Below are 17,672 nucleotides of genomic sequence, written 5' to 3'. Positions count from 1 at the left end.
CGGCCCGCGCCTCCCGCGCTGATTCGCTGCGCGGCAAAGCCCGCGCGCCGCCGCCAGGGGATTGGCGCGCGCCGCCGCGCCGGTCCCCGAGAAAGCCGATTGGAGGGCGAGCACGATCCCCGCCCGCCTCGCGCAGCGATTGGCTGCCCCACATGCCAATCAGCCCGGCAGCGCCGCCCTCCCCCACGGCGAGCGCGGGCGCGGCGCGGGAGGGCCGGCGGAGGTGAGCGGGGGCGGCGGGGGCGACCGGGGCTCGACCGGTCCGGCTGGGCCTCGGTTCTCGGCTTCCCCCGGGCCGCCCCGCCCGGAGCCGCTCTCCGAGCCTAACTCCAGCCCGCAGGGCTGCTGGCAGCCGCGGGGCGGCCGCGGCCGGGCGCTGCGCTGACGGAAATTGAGTAAATTCTCGAGTGTCTTCTGTGTTTACTCCTGCTTTAGAGTTGTAGTGTCAAACAGCAGGAGTAGGCTGAGAGGGATCATAATTTTTTAAATCTTATCAAGAGTTTGCAGTCCTGGTTTCAAAACGAGCTCCTGTAAGGGGTTGGAGCCGTAGGAAACCTGGTAAATAAAGGCTCGTTCAGAACTAGGCAGAAGCGCTGCTCGTTTTTCTGCATGTATTCTTTATTTAAAAACGTTACTAACTTCTGTAGTGGCCGCCAATAAAAGTTTTCTTTTAATTATTTTTTCATTTCAACAGTTAAGTTCAAATTTTCTGTTAATTGCCACGTGGCACTTCTTCACACACTGAAGTATTTTCGTCTGAGTCAAATATAATATTTCAAGCATAACAGCATGTACTGTTTTAATTGCTTACCCAATGCTTTGTTGAAGACTGACACTTGACAGCAACAGGACCTGACATTCCTCATTATCCATGGGGAAAATGCACACTTCCAGGCATACCTTTGTGCCTTTGTTAATAATCTTAATACCTTGACCTTGGGAAAATAAATAAATCTGAATATTGAAATACTGCTCAATATGTGCAGCTAAAGTAGCTCATCTTAAAACAAGGATTCTCGTGGTAAACTCCACTCTCCAATTCCATTCCAGGTTTCATTCCAGAGAAGCCGTGTTGTCATTTCCGTATGAATGTTCCAAGTTTATTTCATTTTGCATTCTTACTGAGAGAGGTGCGAACACCATCATGGACACGGTGGATTTTGAGGAAGCAGCAGCTCTCTCTGCCCAGCGTTCCCTTGCTTCAGGCAGCAAGAAAGAACTCTTTGAATCTCCTTGAACTAACTGAGGCAGAATTAGAAGAACAGTTTGTAAGAGGTGATGGTCCAGGAGGTCAAGCCACAAATAAGACAAACAACTGTGTTGTCCTGAAGCATATTCCATCTGGGATTGTAGTGAAGGTAATTGTGTTTTATTTTATTGAGTCACAAATTGCATCATGACTTCCAAGTCTCCTTTCAGAGTAAAGCATAATCACAATGCAGATGGCATGGAGGAAAAGTTTATATATATATATATAGTAAAGAATCTCAGCAAGAAGCAGTTTTGGCTGTCAGCAGATAAATAAACTTGGGGTCAGAGCTGCTTTTCCTGGCTCTGCCACCCAGTTACTGTTTTGTAGTTTTCAGTTAAATGAATCTTCCTTGTAGCTGCCATTTGGTGGCAGCTGTCACATTCCTGTCCCTCATGTGAGTTAGAATCTCTTCCTTAGCAAGTTGATCACACTCATCTGCAGATCCTTTCTAAGCATTTATCTTACCTACTTCTTGTGGATGAATACCTTGAAATTAATCTTTGCTTCCTGTCACAAGGGGAAGACACAGTTAAGTTAAACTCAAGCAGCTTTCCAAGGTAATATGGGAAGCATTAAAGATTAATGCAAAACCCAGCCTGATGAGTTACAGTAGCAAATAATTATTAAAATACATCATCTGGATATAAAAGTTGCAGCTGTTATTGGTGGGAGGATGCTCTTGGCTTGGAGAGGAGGGGATTTTCTTTACTGTAATGGTAGGAATGTATAGAAAGGGAAAGCAGAAGGATAAACAGGTTAAAGTTTCAGTAAAAATGTCCTTTGTATTTCTTCAGTGTCATCAGACAAGATCAGTGGAGAAGAACCGAAAGATTGCCAGAGAAATCCTGCGGGAAAAAGTTGACCTTTTCTACAAAGGTGAAGACAGTGATGTTTTTAAAGAGAAGAAAGCATCAGAGAAGCAAAAGCAGGAGAAAAAAAGAAGAGCAAAGGAAAACCTAGAAAGGAAAAAGCTTTTTAAAGAGATGCAACAATTGGATAAGGAATAAACATGTGAAATACTGACTTGCCCTAGTAGGGTAAGAAAATTGTTTGTCATTAGACCTAAACAGAGTTTTCCAACTAACAAATGATGTAGGCCTTCATAAGCACAGCTGAAACCGCGGGTGGTGACCTGCTGTTCCTGTAAAGCTGAGGAGATAAAAGCACTCATGTATTCCTGCTTCTCCTTGCCATCATCTCATTAATCACATTTAGCAATCAGTTTTTCTGCCAGGTTCAGAAGATAAAGCAATCTTAAAATGTTAAATTTAAGATCTTAAATGTTAAAGAGGAGCTATAAGCTTTCCACCGTTGTTAACAGAGACCCAAAAAATCAATAATTTCCTTCTGTCCAGAAGACACTTTGGGCTGCTTCGTAGGAGCTCCAGCACATGAGAACAGCACTAAAAGGTTCTCACTTCCCATCCTTCCTTACTCATGCAATGCCTTCAGTGACGTAAATCCTTTATAGAGGTTTGGATACTGGTTGTGATGGTGTGAACTGAGCTGCTGATGGAAGAGACACCAGTCACTGGTTCAGATCTGTCAGCTGAACAATTGCTCTGTGCTACTCAGCTCTGAATAAAGTTTAACCAGCAGCTTTCCAGATCTTACCTGGAGTGGTGCTGAGAACTGGAACACAGGGAGGGCCCTCCAGCAAGTGAGGGGTGGTCACTCATGGCCCTCCAGTTCTGAGGTAGAATTGAGTCATTGCAGATAAAGAATGACCTGTGTTGGAAGCTGCCTCCCAAGACAACAGAGTCCAATTCATCCAAGCTGTGAATTAATTAATTAGAGTTGTTTATCTTGTTTATGCTGTGCTGCACTTAGGCTTGGCCATGTTGGTACCTCCACTCATTTTGACAGTTTCCCATTTAATAAAAACAAATGCAGCTGCGTTTCCTTTGTCACCATTACTCTGAAGCCACTCCTGAAGTACATTTTTCCTGGTTTTATCCTGTTAACAACTCCAACTGCTTAACCAGAACTTCTCTTTCATTTTTGGACAGCACCCTCACCAGCTGCCACCACCAGGTTTTGGCCTTCAACAAAGACCCAAAGCCAGAGTATGGATTTTGAAGGCAACAGAGACTTCTAGAACTTCACCTCCTTCTCCCAGAGACCAACTGCACCCTGTGCCATGGGTGGAATGTTCCAGCAATCTGCAGGCCCCTTCCCTTGTCCTTTCCTGAACTCCTGCATGAAGGTTGAATTTTTATCTGTTGCCAGTTCTTGCTCCTGGAGTATGAATCTGATTAAAGTGACTGTACATAGCTTTAATACAAACTGTTAATGAAAATAAGCTTTATTACGTCAAGTAATAAATACATACAAAGATGCAAATAATAGTTTTAGTAATTTATCCAGAATGTTCCTTTTTCTTTTTTTTTTTTGTTTTGCAAACTTTAAACTGAAATCTCCAGCCTTAATGTAGAAATCAGCTTTCCAGGACCTTGTTATTATTTAATAGGCTTCCCTGTTTTCCATATAGCTCATGCACTTTAAGTGGACTTCAAAGCACTAACAGTCATGCAAATGTTTATGCAAAATGAACAAAAAAAGGAAAAATAAGAGAAGGGAAAGGTTATTTCTAAGCAGGGTCTATGCTGTATGACAAATTGTGACTTAGCAGACTACTAGGTACAGCATGCTATTCTGCATTTATTAAAAAAAAAATCCTTAGAGCTTATGTCAAACTTTGAAAGATTGACATTTTGGGGATAAGTGAACATAGTCAAAGGAAAAAAACAGAATGAGGCTGTGGCTGGATAAGAAGAGAACTGAAATACAGCCTGGGAGAGAAAGAGCATTCCTCTGCATGCACTTCAGTTTCCATGTTTTAGAAACATTTTAGGGAGTTTTAACGTCTTTAGAAAATGCAAACCCTCAGTAAGTTGAAAAATCCGTGGTTTTTTTCATTCTTAACTGTACATTTTTGCAAGGGCGAAACAAGAACGGTTAAACATTCAAAATAAAGGAATTTGAATGTTTCGAGAGTCAAAAAGAATAAGTGTTACTTTTTCTTCATGAAGAGATGGAAAATCTTGCAGCTGAATCAGTGGGCTAGGATCTTGCGTTTCGTTCCGTCTCGGCCAGGCATTCCCGAACTAATCCTCTAGCATGGATAATGCCTGCAAAAGAATTGGATGTGTTTTAAATCATCCCATTCAGGCCACACTTGCAGTGACAGTCCACAGAAAGGTTTATGTATTTCTGTCCCCAGTTGCCAAGGCTACCACAGAAGGCCTCAGCTAAGGGGGACAGCCCTCACTTCCCAAATATCAGCTGCCATTAAACAAGCCTGCCTTCCCAAACTTGCATTACAAATTGAAAAGGGACTAAACCAGGAATCAGAACACAGATTTCTAAGTCTGCAGTGGCAGGTAGATCTTAATGTGCAGTGTGGGCCTACTTAATATCAAAAATCTAAGGGGGAAAAAAAAATCTTACCTACCAGTGAGTTATTTTGCTAAAGTGGAGTGAAACAAATTACAAAGTTATCTGGGGAGTCATTTTAGTAAGCTCTTAATGCCTTGGGATAGTTCTCCTCTGGGAGGATGCATCAAAATTCAAGCCATCGTAATACTGTTTAAAGACAAGTTGTGTCTCATGTAAAAATAAGAGGGGTTTTTTTATGGTGTGTGCAGAAAGTTACCTCCTAACACTGGCTCAGTTCCCAGTGTAAATCATCACCACTTTACATGCTGCCGTGTCTACTCTCATCTGATAGACATAATGTGGAATTTTCCACTTCAAGTCCTGTTGCCTTGAGTTCCAGCAATCTGGACCTTGGTTCTTAATCCTGGAACTAAATGTAGATTCATGCTCACAGAGCTGCTGAAAGAACAGAGCTTGAGATAGATGTTAAAATGAGAGATGGACAGATTTTTCTACAACAAAGGAGGTTTATATTTTGCTGACTAGGCAAGATAGAGGGTGATTTCTCTGCTCAATCACGCTCCTTAACAAGGTGGAGAAAGGGCAGTAAGGCAATAGATGGGGGTTAATCTCTAGAGATAATGGCTTCTGTTTCTAGAAGGCTGCTAGCCCAGATCACAGCAGCAGCCTACTGACCTGGGAGGACTTGATGAGTGCAAGGCTTTGCAGAGGGTTAAACTGCCACGGACAAGGAAAGCTGCAGCTGTGGGATGCAGAAACACAAACTCAAAGCAGTGTGTTAGACCTGGATCTGGTGGCAGGATGCCCAGTTTATGCAGCAGAACTACTCTGAATAATGTAGAACACTGGGAATTTGGCCAATTTTAGAGGTCAGTATCTGTGCTTAGGAGCTGGGGACAGGGACTTTATTCAGGGATAACCTCCATGGCCACGGAGGCGGCAGTCACGTGGTTACCCTCAATCACTTCTGCTCTCACACTTGCACATGCTCCTTCAGCCATCAGAATCCCAAAATGGAAAGAGAGGTACCTTTGTGACCAAAAGATGGCAGCAAAAAGTATTTATTTAGGATTTTGTGCAACACTGGCAAGTCACAGTGGCAGCGTTGTTTCTTAAACCTAAGATGCTGCAAGAAGCAGCAAAGCAACTTTTTCCTCACGGAACGAAACCATCCAACTCAGAGAATGTCTGCATCTCTCTCAGTCTCTCTCGAGCTGTCCCCATTAGCCTGTTGCCATTCATGATCTATTAATACTGACTCAGGCAATGCAATAAAGAGAGACTCCAGCAACATTGATTTTAGCTGGGCCAGATTCCACTTACCACTCATCAGCAGACTTTATTGCATCCTTTCCCAGAACAGCTACTAGTCATTTTATTGCATGTCATGGCAGATATATTACTCTTCCATAATGGTTGAGCCTTAAATAAAGCTTTGTAGTCTCGGGTAAATGTAAGGGGGATTTGCAAGGTGGTGAAGTTCGTCTGTTACAATAACATTCCCATTCCAGGTTGAAGGCATGAGCCAATCTCAGCAGAAGGACCACAGGAAGGGAGGAAAAAGTAACCATGTCATGCTGGAGGACAGGACTGCCAGTACAACTGTTGATTGTGGCCTTCCAGGGTCATTTCAGGAGCTGGAGCAGTGGAATGTCCCACTGCTCCTTCAGAAATATCCCTGCACGTCCGCTGCAGAGGACAATGTCAGGCTGATGTCAGCAGTGGGGCATGTGGGGGTTTCCTTTACACTTCAAGGAAAGGGCATTTATTACCCCTTTTAGCTGACAAAGCAAAGCTGGAGAGACTCATCAGCCAGCCCTAAAAGCTGCTCTGTCCCTTACTAGTGGACTTTTAATGGCATGCACTTGACAGCAGGTAACGGAGCCTAGGCAGCCCCACTCTCCACAGAGAGAGAACGTTCATGTTTGACATCTCAGTCTGAACAGCCTTCCCTAACACCTCTTTGGGGGTTTTTTGTAGCTCTTTTCTCCACCATCCTCGGTGTGAACTACCACAATGTTGTATTTCTTTAGGCAAAATCTACTTCAGTAAAGATTCCTGGGCCAAGTAGATGGGAGATGTGTATGAGAAGAAGCAAACAATGCTTGGATTTTGGAGAGGGGGGAGAAAAGGGAATTGAAACGCCAAGTAAATCACCAGGAGCCTGAAAGAATGTATCCCTAGATGTTCTACAGTAAGGTCTGGATTATTAACTGAAACTCCCTGTGTGCACATGAGACACATTTTGTCACTGTTTATCTGTCAAATACAGCATGGACAGAGCATCAAAAGGCTTCAGTTGCTGGTTAATACTCCCACTTTCAAGAGGAGATCAAGCTGTCTCCTTTCAAAGGAAACAGTTGTCATGAAGCTATATACAAGTAGTCAGTGCACAAAGTGTATGAGACACAATTATTTTTTAAAATAAGTTTAAATGTTACCTCTTTTTAGCCTCTCCATCGCACTTTTACTCCCAGCATATGTAGGTCTAATCTCTTTTCCTAATTCTTCTATGATAGCTAGAAGTTCTGCATATTTGCTCTGTGGTACTTGACTGCTGCTGGTACCCTGCAGTTGAAAGTAGCATAATGTCAATCAAATACTGTAAAATCAAAACAATTACAAGAAACACCAAGTGGAAGTTTATGGAAGACCAGAAATAGCCCTGTAAATCTCTTTTTAAAAGAACAGAATTTCAAGATTATTATATAAACATGATTTTCTTTATTGAAATTGCTGCTGCAGTTGGACATGATGCTACGTGCCCTTCAAAAATTGGGATCAACTGGGAGGATGCAACTCAAGCCTTGGCCTTAAGGTGAAGCAGAAGTTAAAACACTCCTGCAAACCCAGCAAACTGGGAACTGCTTATTTAACCCTGTTTCTGGTTTTTCAGTGTTACAGTGTATATTTTATGAAGAAGTTAGCCAGGCAGAGAGAGTGAGAAGATAAAACAAAACTGTATAGAAATACTGGGTTTTAACAAATAACTTTAAAATATGTAAGTGCCCTTACAGAACATAATTCAAGACGTGTTTCTCTGCGACTCAGACTGGATGGGACAGATAATTAGGAACCAACCTCACTCAGCACTCGGCTTAGCCTAATTTGATCCCCAGACATGTGCGAGGAAGCATTCTGCCATTTGGGTTTGATTTCAGACCTTGGTGGGAGGGAGGAACACCTCAGATTACAGGCCACAATCCCTGCTACTATGCAAATGTAGGGTCAGTGATCTGATTAAAGGAAAATAAGCAGAGCTGTACCTGCATCCCCTGTGTATAGCCTAGAGATGGGGGGCCGTAGTCGTTTATGAGCTGTCTGTATTGCGCCGATGTTGCCATACTTGTGGAGGGAGAGTGAACACTCCCAGCTGCAGAGAGAAAAGAGAAAAAAAACCCCTGCTATTATCTAAAGATTAATTAGTCTGTTACATTGGGACACATTTTAATCACTTGTTCCTAAAGCTGTGACCTCTCACCTTTGTCTAAGATCACTAATGACATTTCCGAGCGTCACTCCTAGGAAGAGAATGGCTGAATTAATGCTTCTCTCATGTTTGATGAACACTTGGAAACAGCACAGCCTGCAGCATTATCAGTGCAAATTGTTTGCCTAAAAGTGAAGCAGAGTGTAGCATGACAGGTTGTTCTGCCTAGACAAACTCTAAGTATTAAGGAGCCCTATTTTTGCATATATACATTCCACACAGATGAGTCTAATGTGCTGTGCTATTTTTATTTTTCAGTGCAACTTATCTGAAAGTAATTTTGCAACTCAAAGTGTCATCACATGGTCAAAGCAAGTTACCCTCAGTACTATTTTCAGCCAATGCCAGAACTATTCCTAGGGAACAGTCAGTTGAGGTACATCAGATCTGCTGCTCATTGTGTGACATCGGAGGCGAGGAGTGCTACCATTATTCCTCTTTGTGTGATATCAAACATTTTTAGCCAGTCAAATTGTGCTGTATAAGTAGATCAAAGGGAAAATAACATCACTTTGTGTTATGGTTACTTTTTCCAAAGTTATAAAAGATTATATTCACATCTGATAAGTTTTGAGTCAGTTATCAGCTCCAGAAACAGACTCTAATGTCATCGCTGACAAACTGCTCCAGAAATGAACAATCAAAACACTTTCTCCCCCTTGTCCCACAATGGTAATAATTTGGGTTTGAGAAAAAATTGTTAGACTTTTTTGTTAGGGGCTTAATTATGCTGCCCACTTCACAACTGTACTAAAAAGCCTGCTGGTTATGCACTTGGGAGCAAGGGAGCATCACAGCACAGAACTTCTTCACTCTTGCAGCTCAAGTGCCCTTGCATCCATGGATGCTGCTGTCTTTGCCTGTAGGCACAGACACAGACTGCCTGCTGTCTGGAAATATCTCCCCCCTTACAAACTCCTTTGCTGAAAATTCCCAACTGTCTTTCATATGAGGAACAGATCTCATTTACCAGCCTTCATTTAAATCTAAATTAAACTGATGCTAAAAGTCACTGGGGCTCAGAACTATGTAAATCTCTAGCTTTGTTTTAAAGTTGCAAATGATTTCATTCCTATTTTCCCCTCTCTAAAAAAAGAAAGGGCCAGCAGTTACTCTGTAACAAGCTCTGCTGAACATAGTGGAAAAGACTCTTGTCCTCAGCCGGGAAGTCTCTTTCCACTTCAGAGTTATCACAGGATATCACTGAGGTGTCTTCTTCATTACAAGAAGAGAGCATGTTCTTAATTTTTACTAGTTAACCACATGTGAAATCCCAAAAAGCCAAATTGGGCTGGCCACTAGGTCACCTTAAAGAAAGCAAGGTTTCTCTTTGTCTTTAACAAAGCTGCTAAATTTTATGTCATTACAACCCGTAGTTTCATCACTGAGGTTTCACACGGAGCTAATTTTGCTTAAGCATAGTAAAACCCCCCCAAACCAACACCCTCATAGAGTAGGGCACTGTAGGAACACCACAGTTGTCAGCTACTCTCTCAATTAGTTCTTCACACTATCAGCTCAAAATACACACACAAGTGTAAGATTTCTGTATGTGAAACTCAGTATTTCAAGTCCAGATGACTGAATTTCAACAATTACTAAACATGACACAACAGCAAACCACATCGTTTTTCCAAGGACTTCAAAATGCTTCAAAAACATTAATGAGCCCCTTGTGCTGCAAGGTAAGAAGGTTTAATTACCTCAATTAAGCAGAGAAAGGCTTAAGCGATTTTTCCTCATGTACAATAAAACAAAAGACCCATCCTGCAAAGACTTGTCTCTGAACTGTTGTTGCAAGCAGTCACATACAAGACCTGGGAGCTCCAAACTGGATGTGAATAAGGCAAGGACTCCAATGACCAGGCTCAAGAATCCTGATCTACCCACCAAGAAAAACTGAGCTGCAGCCCATACAAAACGATGAGCAACTTATTGATCCCTTATGGGTTGATGATAACATATTGGTTAAGCATATCAGGAAATGGTGGGCACTGGAACAAGCTCCCCAGGGAAGTGGTCACAGTGCTAAGCCTGAGTTCAAGAAGCATTTGGATAATGCTCTCAGGCACATGGCGTGAGTCTCAGGCTGTCCTGTGCAGGGCCAGTTGTTTGACTCAATGATTCTGATGGGTCCCTTCCAACTCAGCATATTCTATGATATCACAGCACAGATAATTTAGTGATTGTTTCACATTCTGTTAATTTAAGCAATGACACGCACTTGGTCTGCAGGAAATAACACAGCAGGCTATGTCTAGATAAAAGAGAAAAACTCTCCTAGAAACGTGAGGTGCCAGGACAAAGCAGTGAGTGGATCTGGGACCCAGAAAAGTTTCACAGACATAGAAACTGGCTGGTGTCAGCACGGGAGTTTGACCCCAGCAGTGACCCTCGGTCAAGAGCGAGGGACAAAAGCAAGCGGGGACTTTGAGGAGGCGGCGGTGAGGCAGGAGCGGGGCTGGCTGGGGCGGGATGCGCGGAGCAGCCGGGGCGGTGCAGAGCTGCGCTGCAGACACTAGAGGCCATCGCTGAGTGCGCCGGGCCCTGCCAAGTGACAGAGCGTGGTAACCATGGTGAGTTTACCCGTTTCTTTGCAGTCTGCATCAAAAATGTAATAAGACATAATGCCATGCGCCGACCACTTTATCAGCAGCAGCAGCAGGCCCAGAGAACAAAGAAAAGGATTTGGCTTGGCCGCGGTACCAGCCTCCATACATCCGTGTCAGAAGTTGTGCCAGTCAAACTCAGCTGGAGGGGGGGAAAAAATGAAAAATCCTTGATTTCACCTCAATTTAAAACGATGCGATCATGAAAATGAAATTAATTGGGGGGGTATTAGTATCTCACAGGGCAACAAACCTTGAGCTTTTTGACCTATCACTTTGTATGTTAATCTCAAGGAGAAGCCCTGGGTCTTGGATGACTGTTACTCAATTAACCCAAAATTCATCTGCGTGTCTGAACAGCCTGTGTATCTCGGACTAAAAAAAAAAAAAAAAATCACCAGATATTGCTATTATAGCTAGAAAGATAAATTAGGCCAGGAAGTCTCATAGTCAATACCCAGTCAAAAATCGGTGTGATGATTAGGTATTCACTAGAGAGAAAAAAGGAGGGGGGATCTAAATTGAGGCTTGCTCTCTCTAACGTTAAAATGACAATGGAGACAGTTAAGAACTGACAGAATCGAAAAGGGAGTGTGCTTGGTACTGAATTTCAGTGACACCCTGTATCACATCCCAAATTGTCTTAGTGCTTGCTGTTGTTTAAAACCTAAATTAATACACACACTTTCCTCCCTTCACTTTCCCAATTAAATGTACACAAAACCTTGCAGGTCCCCACTTATTCTAGTGCCAACAATGTCTTTTATTTCTGTAGTCAAGCAGAAGACTACCAGAAGCATTTTTCTCCACAAAAATATAGTGTTTTTCTTATTAATTAATATTAATCTTTATTAATTATGGGAGGGTACAGCAAACAGAAATTAGATTTTGGTATCAAAATCTCTTCCTTCCAGCAGTCTCTCTGAGCCCAAATTAACACCCTGAGAGACAAAGGATCTCAAATCAATCTTTGTTTGCCTAAACTCCCACTGACCAGGAATCTTCTCATTAATTTCTGATAGGTTTGTAGGGATCCCTTCAGCTCCAAGCCTGAGCAATGATGACCAATTTGCTGCTTCAAGTTTTAATTCTTAATTCTATTACTGCTGCTTGCTGGAAAAATAACTGGGAAGGCAGGTTGCTGAGCACCCTGAAGGGAGGAGCAGGAGCAGGAACACTTGGGTACACTCACCTGATCCATTCTGGCAGATGCCAAGGCATTTACAGAACTCAGCTACCCCCCTGTTCTACAGGCAGCAAAGGAAAACCAGGAACAGTCACACAACTCACTGAGTTACTTGTGTAGGACTGACTTAGGCCAAGGGCCAACCCCACTGGATATGTGTTTCTCTACTGCCCTGTGCTTTGTAAGGTCCTATAAAACCACAAAGGCAAACTCCTGCCATTTTACAGACTCTTTCTATGCATGAACACAAGAGCATGTAAGAAGAGGTACCTGTAGCCTGGACTTTATCCAGGGTGCATGGTGCAGTCTGTGGAATCTCAACACTTCTCCCTCTGTTTCACAGACCCTTCAAGCTGAGGCTGCTTGAAACATCGAGGCTGTGGCCATTTCAGTGGCCTGTGGTCACCACCTCCCCAGAGTGCTGGAAGTTACTGCCTCTGCCACACGCTGTGGGACCTTCTCATGGGCTTCAGGTGATGGCAGTTGGAGTCCTGACCATATGGGGTACCAAACAACGAGGCTGGAATATTTTAACTGAGAGGATATAAATTCTTCTGTCCTAAACTAGACAACTTTGCAAGAAAACACATGAGAAATCCTCCTGGAGCTGCTTTGCCAATGCACACTGTGAGGCATCCTTGAGCACCAAGGGAGAGGTAACAGCTTCACCCAGCACAGCTATTTCTGCAGCAAGTAGCTGAACACAGCTGTAGTGTTTTGGCTGACTACAAGAATATTTTATTCCTTAGCCCTCTACACACTTTGGTTTGAGTTCAGCAAGAGCTCCTTGCCATCCATGGGACACTGTGGAAAGGTGCAACAGGACACCACATGCATGTCTACACAAGTAGATCCACTGAACAGCCAAGCCACACTCTGAATTCTAACAGCAGTTGCCAACCCAGAGCTCAAACAGACAGCCCCCATTCTCCCCAACCTTCCCATAAATTTTTAAATTTAAAATAATGGACCCTGTTCTCATTTGCACAAACTATTCCTTAGAGCACTGGCTGTGAAAATTGTATTTTCGCCCACTATTTCTCCCTTGAACAGCCCTTGTGGAAGAAACAGACCTTTCTTTGAATAAAACTATTTCCTTTTAAAAAAACGCAGTGCACAGACACATAAATATGTTCTCAAGAACTAGGACATTCTTTATCATAACAGCCAGAGGCCTTGCTCTTTTGATCTGTCACACTCTGGGCCTTTCCTCTAGTACTCTCGTGCTATTTAATCTTTCCATGTGGATAACGGTCATGGTTTATGTCTCCTCTTCCTACCCTCCTGTCTCTTTTTTTATCAGAAAAACAAAAGCCAGTCCCTTGACTCCCCACCATTCTTCTTTCCTTGCTTAAGCTATTCCTACACTAGCAAGTTATTTGGCACCACAAGGAACAGATCAAAAGATGAAAGCATTTGGTACATGTACACCACATGTAGTTGGCCTGAGGGGGTATGACTTAAGGTTAGATTTTAGTCTGGTCCCCCAGACTAGGGGGGTATGGTTCAAAGCTGTGCCATCTTTGGTTTGGATCTTTGTGTTCCCATTGAAAGGGATGGAGCATCAGTGTTGCACAACTGGAGCAGAGCTTCTGGACCATTTTTATCCAAAAGGAATCCAGTTAGCATGAACCCAAACCACTGTGTAGCTGGGTGGGGACCATGCACAGATTCGCTGACTGTGAAAACCACATCTTTGCTCTCAAGCAAAACACTCAGGTAGACAAAGCCAAAAATGCCAGTTTTCTAAACGCCCAAACAAGTCCACTTGAAAATTGCTAATTCTGAAACATGTTTGGAGAGCTTCTTTTTACATCATACTTAACTTCACATGGACTTCAAGAGGTCAGGGATCCAGCAAATTTCAGTCTGAATTGGAGAGGGGAGCGTATCTCCTAGAAAATATCCCCTCTGCTAAGGCACAAACACTTTGCTCTCTGTTCTGCCTACAAAGAGTATTCTTTCCAGTACTCCCACTCCAAAAACAACCTCTCAATATGGTCAACAATATCAAACAGAAGCTGTCTCTGTAAAGGGCGACAAGCAAGCCATGTGCTCAAGCAAGTCTGCACTGCAGTGCTGAGAACATAAGGGCCAGCCTCGTGTGCTGGTATCGTTTCTCAGGACTGAATGGAACTGGTCTCTCCAGTTGCGAGCTACAGCCCCAGCCACGGAAATTATTTTCATTTCACCTCCCAGGGAGAATTTGCACTTTTCACAAGAAACTTGTGGTTGCTGTGAGGTGTGGCAGGTGCACCTTTGGTCCTACAGCAGCTACAGCAGCACTCGTACAGGTCACCACCTGTTCACGTGGAGCCAAGACACAGCTCCTTCCCTTGTCACTGTCAGCTGGAATTGCTGTTTCCAGACCCTACAGATGACAGTTTTAAAGCTTTGTTACACAAACAGGATTTTGTCTCAAAAGCTGACATTTCTGTCAGCTTTTGAGAATAAAAGTAAAGGAAAATCCCAAGCTGTTTCTGCTAGCTTCTGTATCTTGAAACACATTTTCTCTGACCTGTGCTTACTCTAAACAAAATAGGAATGCTGGTGAATATCCACTGAACCAGAAAACACATGGAAACATGGTGAAAAACAAACTACAGACCTGTTCACAGCTGGTGTAAGTGTCTAGTTCAACTTAAGTCAGTGGAGATGCTCTACTTCACCTCAGCTCAGCAGCTGCTCCCTTACAGAGAAATAGTCAAACAATATGAAACACAAGACAGATGAGGAGGAAACAGTACTTCCCAGGAATCGGTAGGATAAGCAAGAGAAGACAAACAAATCAAAACACGGTTGTTAGAAAAGGTAACAGAGGTTCCCCTGGGACACTGCAGGGTCAGGTGAGGCTGGGAAGGTAGAGCCACTACAGGTCCCTAACAGAGCACCTTTTTACAGCCCAGGCACAGAAGGTGCTTGTGCAGGAGATTAAATGGGGCTCACCAAGCACAGGCAGCTTGGAATTGAAAGCCTGGGGTACTACATGCAGGAACCCAATTCCCTGAGCACAGGCCCTCCAGGAAGGTGACTTCAGACAAAATTGAGACAAAACACTGCAAGCCTGGTTGCAGCCACCCTGGGCCAAGTGTCAGCACTGACCTGGGCAATGGGGAACAGAAACAGGCACTGAATTCTGCAGTGACAACACATTCTCCTTCCCTCAGCCTGGTGTAAGGCAGAGGAGTCAGCACCCAGATGCTTCCAGCATCCTGAGTCACTTGTGGAGCAGCTGCATTTTCCTCACCCGCAGTCATCCCCAGATCTGCCGACAACCCACAGAGGTTTCCTCCCCGTATTTCCTCCCCCACACACAGCTCCTCTCCCTCTGGACTTCAGTCCAGGACTGGATTCCCAAAACATGCTCCCATGCAAGAACAGAGCCCAGGCACCCACCAACCACAACTGCTTCATCTCACTGATGTGCAGTTTAAGTATAATTTTGCAGAGTGGCTACTCTCAGCCTCAACTTGAAAGGAGTTTGCTCTGCAGCAAGGACGCGGCTCCAAGAGCTGAGTCGACACTGCCTTCCCAAATACTCCTGCACCAGAAGCCCTGCACTGCAGGGAAGCAGCATTACCTCCCAGAGGAAAATCCCTGTGAGATCCACAGCTGCCCAGAGCCCTCCGTCGGCCGAGACCAAAATATTCAGCATTCATACAGAGAGGCTTCTGCAGGGCTGATTTCAGGCCAAAAGGGACAGATTTCCTGTTTTCCTCTCCTCAGCAGGACGGTGGGGGGGGGGTCCTTCACCCCAGGTTTGGAAGCAAACCTAGGATTTATCCTCCTGGCTGGGGGGCATTTAATTTAGGCACAATAGAGAAGTAATCTCCTCCAAATCAGAATTAAGCTCCAGAAAGGAGGGGGCCATTTGCAGTCATATCACTCTGAATGCGATATGTGCAACTGCAAGGACTGCTTTGTCTAAGTCCCTTGGCCTTAGGCCACGGTGCTGGCAATACCACTAGCTAGAGGAAGAGCTGGTGCGTGAGGATAATGGCAGAAGACAGGGAGGGAAGAGAGAGCCCATTTTGGATTCAGAGGAGGACGTTCTTTCATTGAAAAGATTCTGGGGGTGTTGAGGATGATCCGAACTCAGAAGAGAGGACAACTTAGACAAGAATAGTTCCAGCATGACAGCAAACTGCTGCTAACTTGCCGATACAAGGGGAAAAGGAGGGTGGGAGAGAAGGGGAAGATAAAACTGCATGAAAGAATCCAAAGCCCTGATCGCAGCCGGAGCATTGGAAAGCACAGACACGGCACCGAGAGGGCTGGAGACAGAAACTTCACTGCTCGGCTCGCATTGTGCGTGGCATGTCTGAGCCGGGATTTTGCAGTCCCTGCTCGCAGAGCAGCCAGACTCGGATCCCCCCCACTGCATGACCTAATCCCCACCCCTCACCCACCATCGCAAAATACCACCTTTGTTTTCCCTGCAATTTTACGGCTGTTCCGGAGAGCAAGGCACAGGTTCTCGTGGGAGCCGACAGGGGAACGGTTTCCCTTGCTGGGCTTTGTTTTGTTTTTTTTTTTTTTTCCCTCCGGTGACACTTCTGCTTTTTGTCAAAAATCCTCGGCACATCCCCTGCTCGCTGACCCCTCCGCAGAGCAGCACTCGGGCCCACCGTGCTCCCCACACACGACCCCGGCACCCCGAGCCTTTGCACCCTCGCAGCCCCACCGAGCTCAGCTCCGCGCAGGATCGAGGTGGCACAGCCACCTCGGCTCATCCACCAGCTGGTGACGATCCCTTGCAGTAAAATATGATTGTTGCTCTCCTGGTAGCTAGAATAGAGATGCATCCCGGAGATCCCTTTCGCTCCTCAGCCTACCAGGATTACAACCACTAACGGTGCTGTAAAAATCACCCAGGCACATCTCCCTCCCTCCTTAACCCAACTCCAAAACTTTTTCTCAGGGAAAAAGAAAAAAAAATCAGCCTGATTTGTGGCTGTGTGATGCCAGTCCTTAAGGCTGGGCTGCGGGGATGGGAGACAGGAATGCGATTTCTTTAAGTCAGAACCAACTTCTCCATTTTGGTGCTGTTTAATCGGAGCCGACGCGCACAGATTAGCGAGATCCCCTCCAAATATCCCACAGCGAAGCAATTGCTGCTGCGGCTTTGTTCAGGCTGCACCGACTCACACACGGAGACCCGATATACAGCAGCACCGCAGCACCGGCAAAAACCCGCCCGCTGATGCCTTCGGAAATCGGGAAGAGAAAAACGGGGGAACGTAGTTTCAAAAAAAAAAAAAGGCAAAAAGTTAATGCTGTCAAGGAAACTTTTTAAAGAGGAAAGTTAGAAGGACTCCTGTACAAACCCAAGGATGAAGAGTGATTTTTAAACAGGAGTTTTTTCAGGAATAGTGCAATCCCTGTGTGCCCGGCCCCCCCTCCCCAAAAAATCTCCAGCGAGCGGAGAGGGCTCCTCCGCCCGGGATGCGGAGGAGACTCCGAGAAGGGAGCGCTGACCGAGGGTCGCCCCGAGGCGCTGGCGGTGCCTCCGCCGGCGGAGGTCCGGGGTCCGGGGCTCCCCTTCGGCCCGCGGAGCGCGGCCCGGGGCGGCCCCGCCGCCGGAGGAGGCGTGAGGCGAGGCGAGGCACGGGGCGAGCGGCCGCACTTGCGGCGTCCCGCCAGCAGCGGTCCTCGCTGAGGCGCCGCCGGAATATTCCTGATCCAGATCAATCAGCCGCCCCGGGGAGCCGAGCATGGAGGAAACCCGGCGGCCGG

At 45.2% G+C, this 17,672-nt stretch overlaps 2 protein-coding genes across 4 annotated transcripts; one reads left to right on the top strand and one right to left on the bottom strand.

Annotated features, from left to right (window-relative positions):
* Positions 1-77: 77 nt before the first annotated feature.
* On the top strand, positions 78-4,259 carry LOC121672792 (probable peptide chain release factor C12orf65, mitochondrial). 3 transcript variants are annotated; one of them, XR_006018994.1, is made up of 4 exons: positions 78-223; positions 1,051-1,358; positions 2,047-2,662; positions 3,262-4,259. XR_006018994.1 is itself a non-coding variant. In XM_042045663.1 (4 exons), the coding sequence occupies exons 2-3, from the start codon at positions 1,086-1,088 to the stop codon at positions 2,257-2,259; spliced, it is 486 nt and encodes a 161-aa protein (XP_041901597.1). In that variant the 5' UTR covers positions 84-223; positions 1,051-1,085; the 3' UTR covers positions 2,260-2,289; positions 3,262-4,259. The 3 variants fall into 3 exon arrangements, 2 of the variants coding, with proteins under 2 accessions (XP_041901597.1, XP_041901598.1); XM_042045663.1 differs by having other exon boundaries at positions 84-223; positions 2,047-2,289; XM_042045664.1 differs by lacking the exon at positions 78-223 and adding an exon at positions 279-558 and having other exon boundaries at positions 2,047-4,259.
* On the bottom strand, positions 3,540-15,813 carry LOC121672794 (cyclin-dependent kinase 2-associated protein 1-like). Its single transcript, XM_042045665.1, has 4 exons — positions 15,517-15,813; positions 7,918-8,024; positions 7,093-7,219; positions 3,540-4,383 (listed from the first exon to the last, which is right to left on the bottom strand). The coding sequence occupies exons 1-4, from the start codon at positions 15,593-15,595 to the stop codon at positions 4,316-4,318; spliced, it is 381 nt and encodes a 126-aa protein (XP_041901599.1). The 5' UTR covers positions 15,596-15,813; the 3' UTR covers positions 3,540-4,315.
* Positions 15,814-17,672: the final 1,859 nt, after the last annotated feature.

This window comes from Corvus kubaryi, unplaced genomic scaffold, assembly GCF_017639235.1.
Source record: "Corvus kubaryi isolate FWS band 111438036 unplaced genomic scaffold, C.kubaryi_AGA036_p1.0 64965, whole genome shotgun sequence".
Taxonomy (NCBI): Eukaryota; Metazoa; Chordata; class Aves; order Passeriformes; family Corvidae; genus Corvus; species Corvus kubaryi.
This window is presented reverse-complemented; position numbering and strand designations above follow the sequence as displayed.

What these genes read in the sequence shown, in the direction of transcription:
- LOC121672792 (XM_042045663.1), top strand. Translation starts at nt 1,086, where the DNA reads ATGAATGTTCCAAGTTTATTTCATTTTGCATTCTTACTGAGAGAGGTG. An exon ending in CATCTGGGATTGTAGTGAAG is followed by an intron (nt 1,359 to 2,046) that starts GTAATTGTGTTT and finishes GTATTTCTTCAG; the next exon opens with TGTCATCAGACAAGATCAGT.
- LOC121672794 (XM_042045665.1), bottom strand. Translation starts at nt 15,595, where the DNA reads ATGAATGCTGAATATTTTGGTCTCGGCCGACGGAGGGCTCTGGGCAGC. An exon ending in CAGGGATTTTCCTCTGGGAG is followed by an intron (nt 8,025 to 15,516) that starts GTAATGCTGCTT and finishes TTCTCTCTGCAG; the next exon opens with CTGGGAGTGTTCACTCTCCC. An exon ending in GATGGAGAGGCTAAAAAGAG is followed by an intron (nt 4,384 to 7,092) that starts GTAACATTTAAA and finishes ATTCTTTTGCAG; the next exon opens with GCATTATCCATGCTAGAGGA.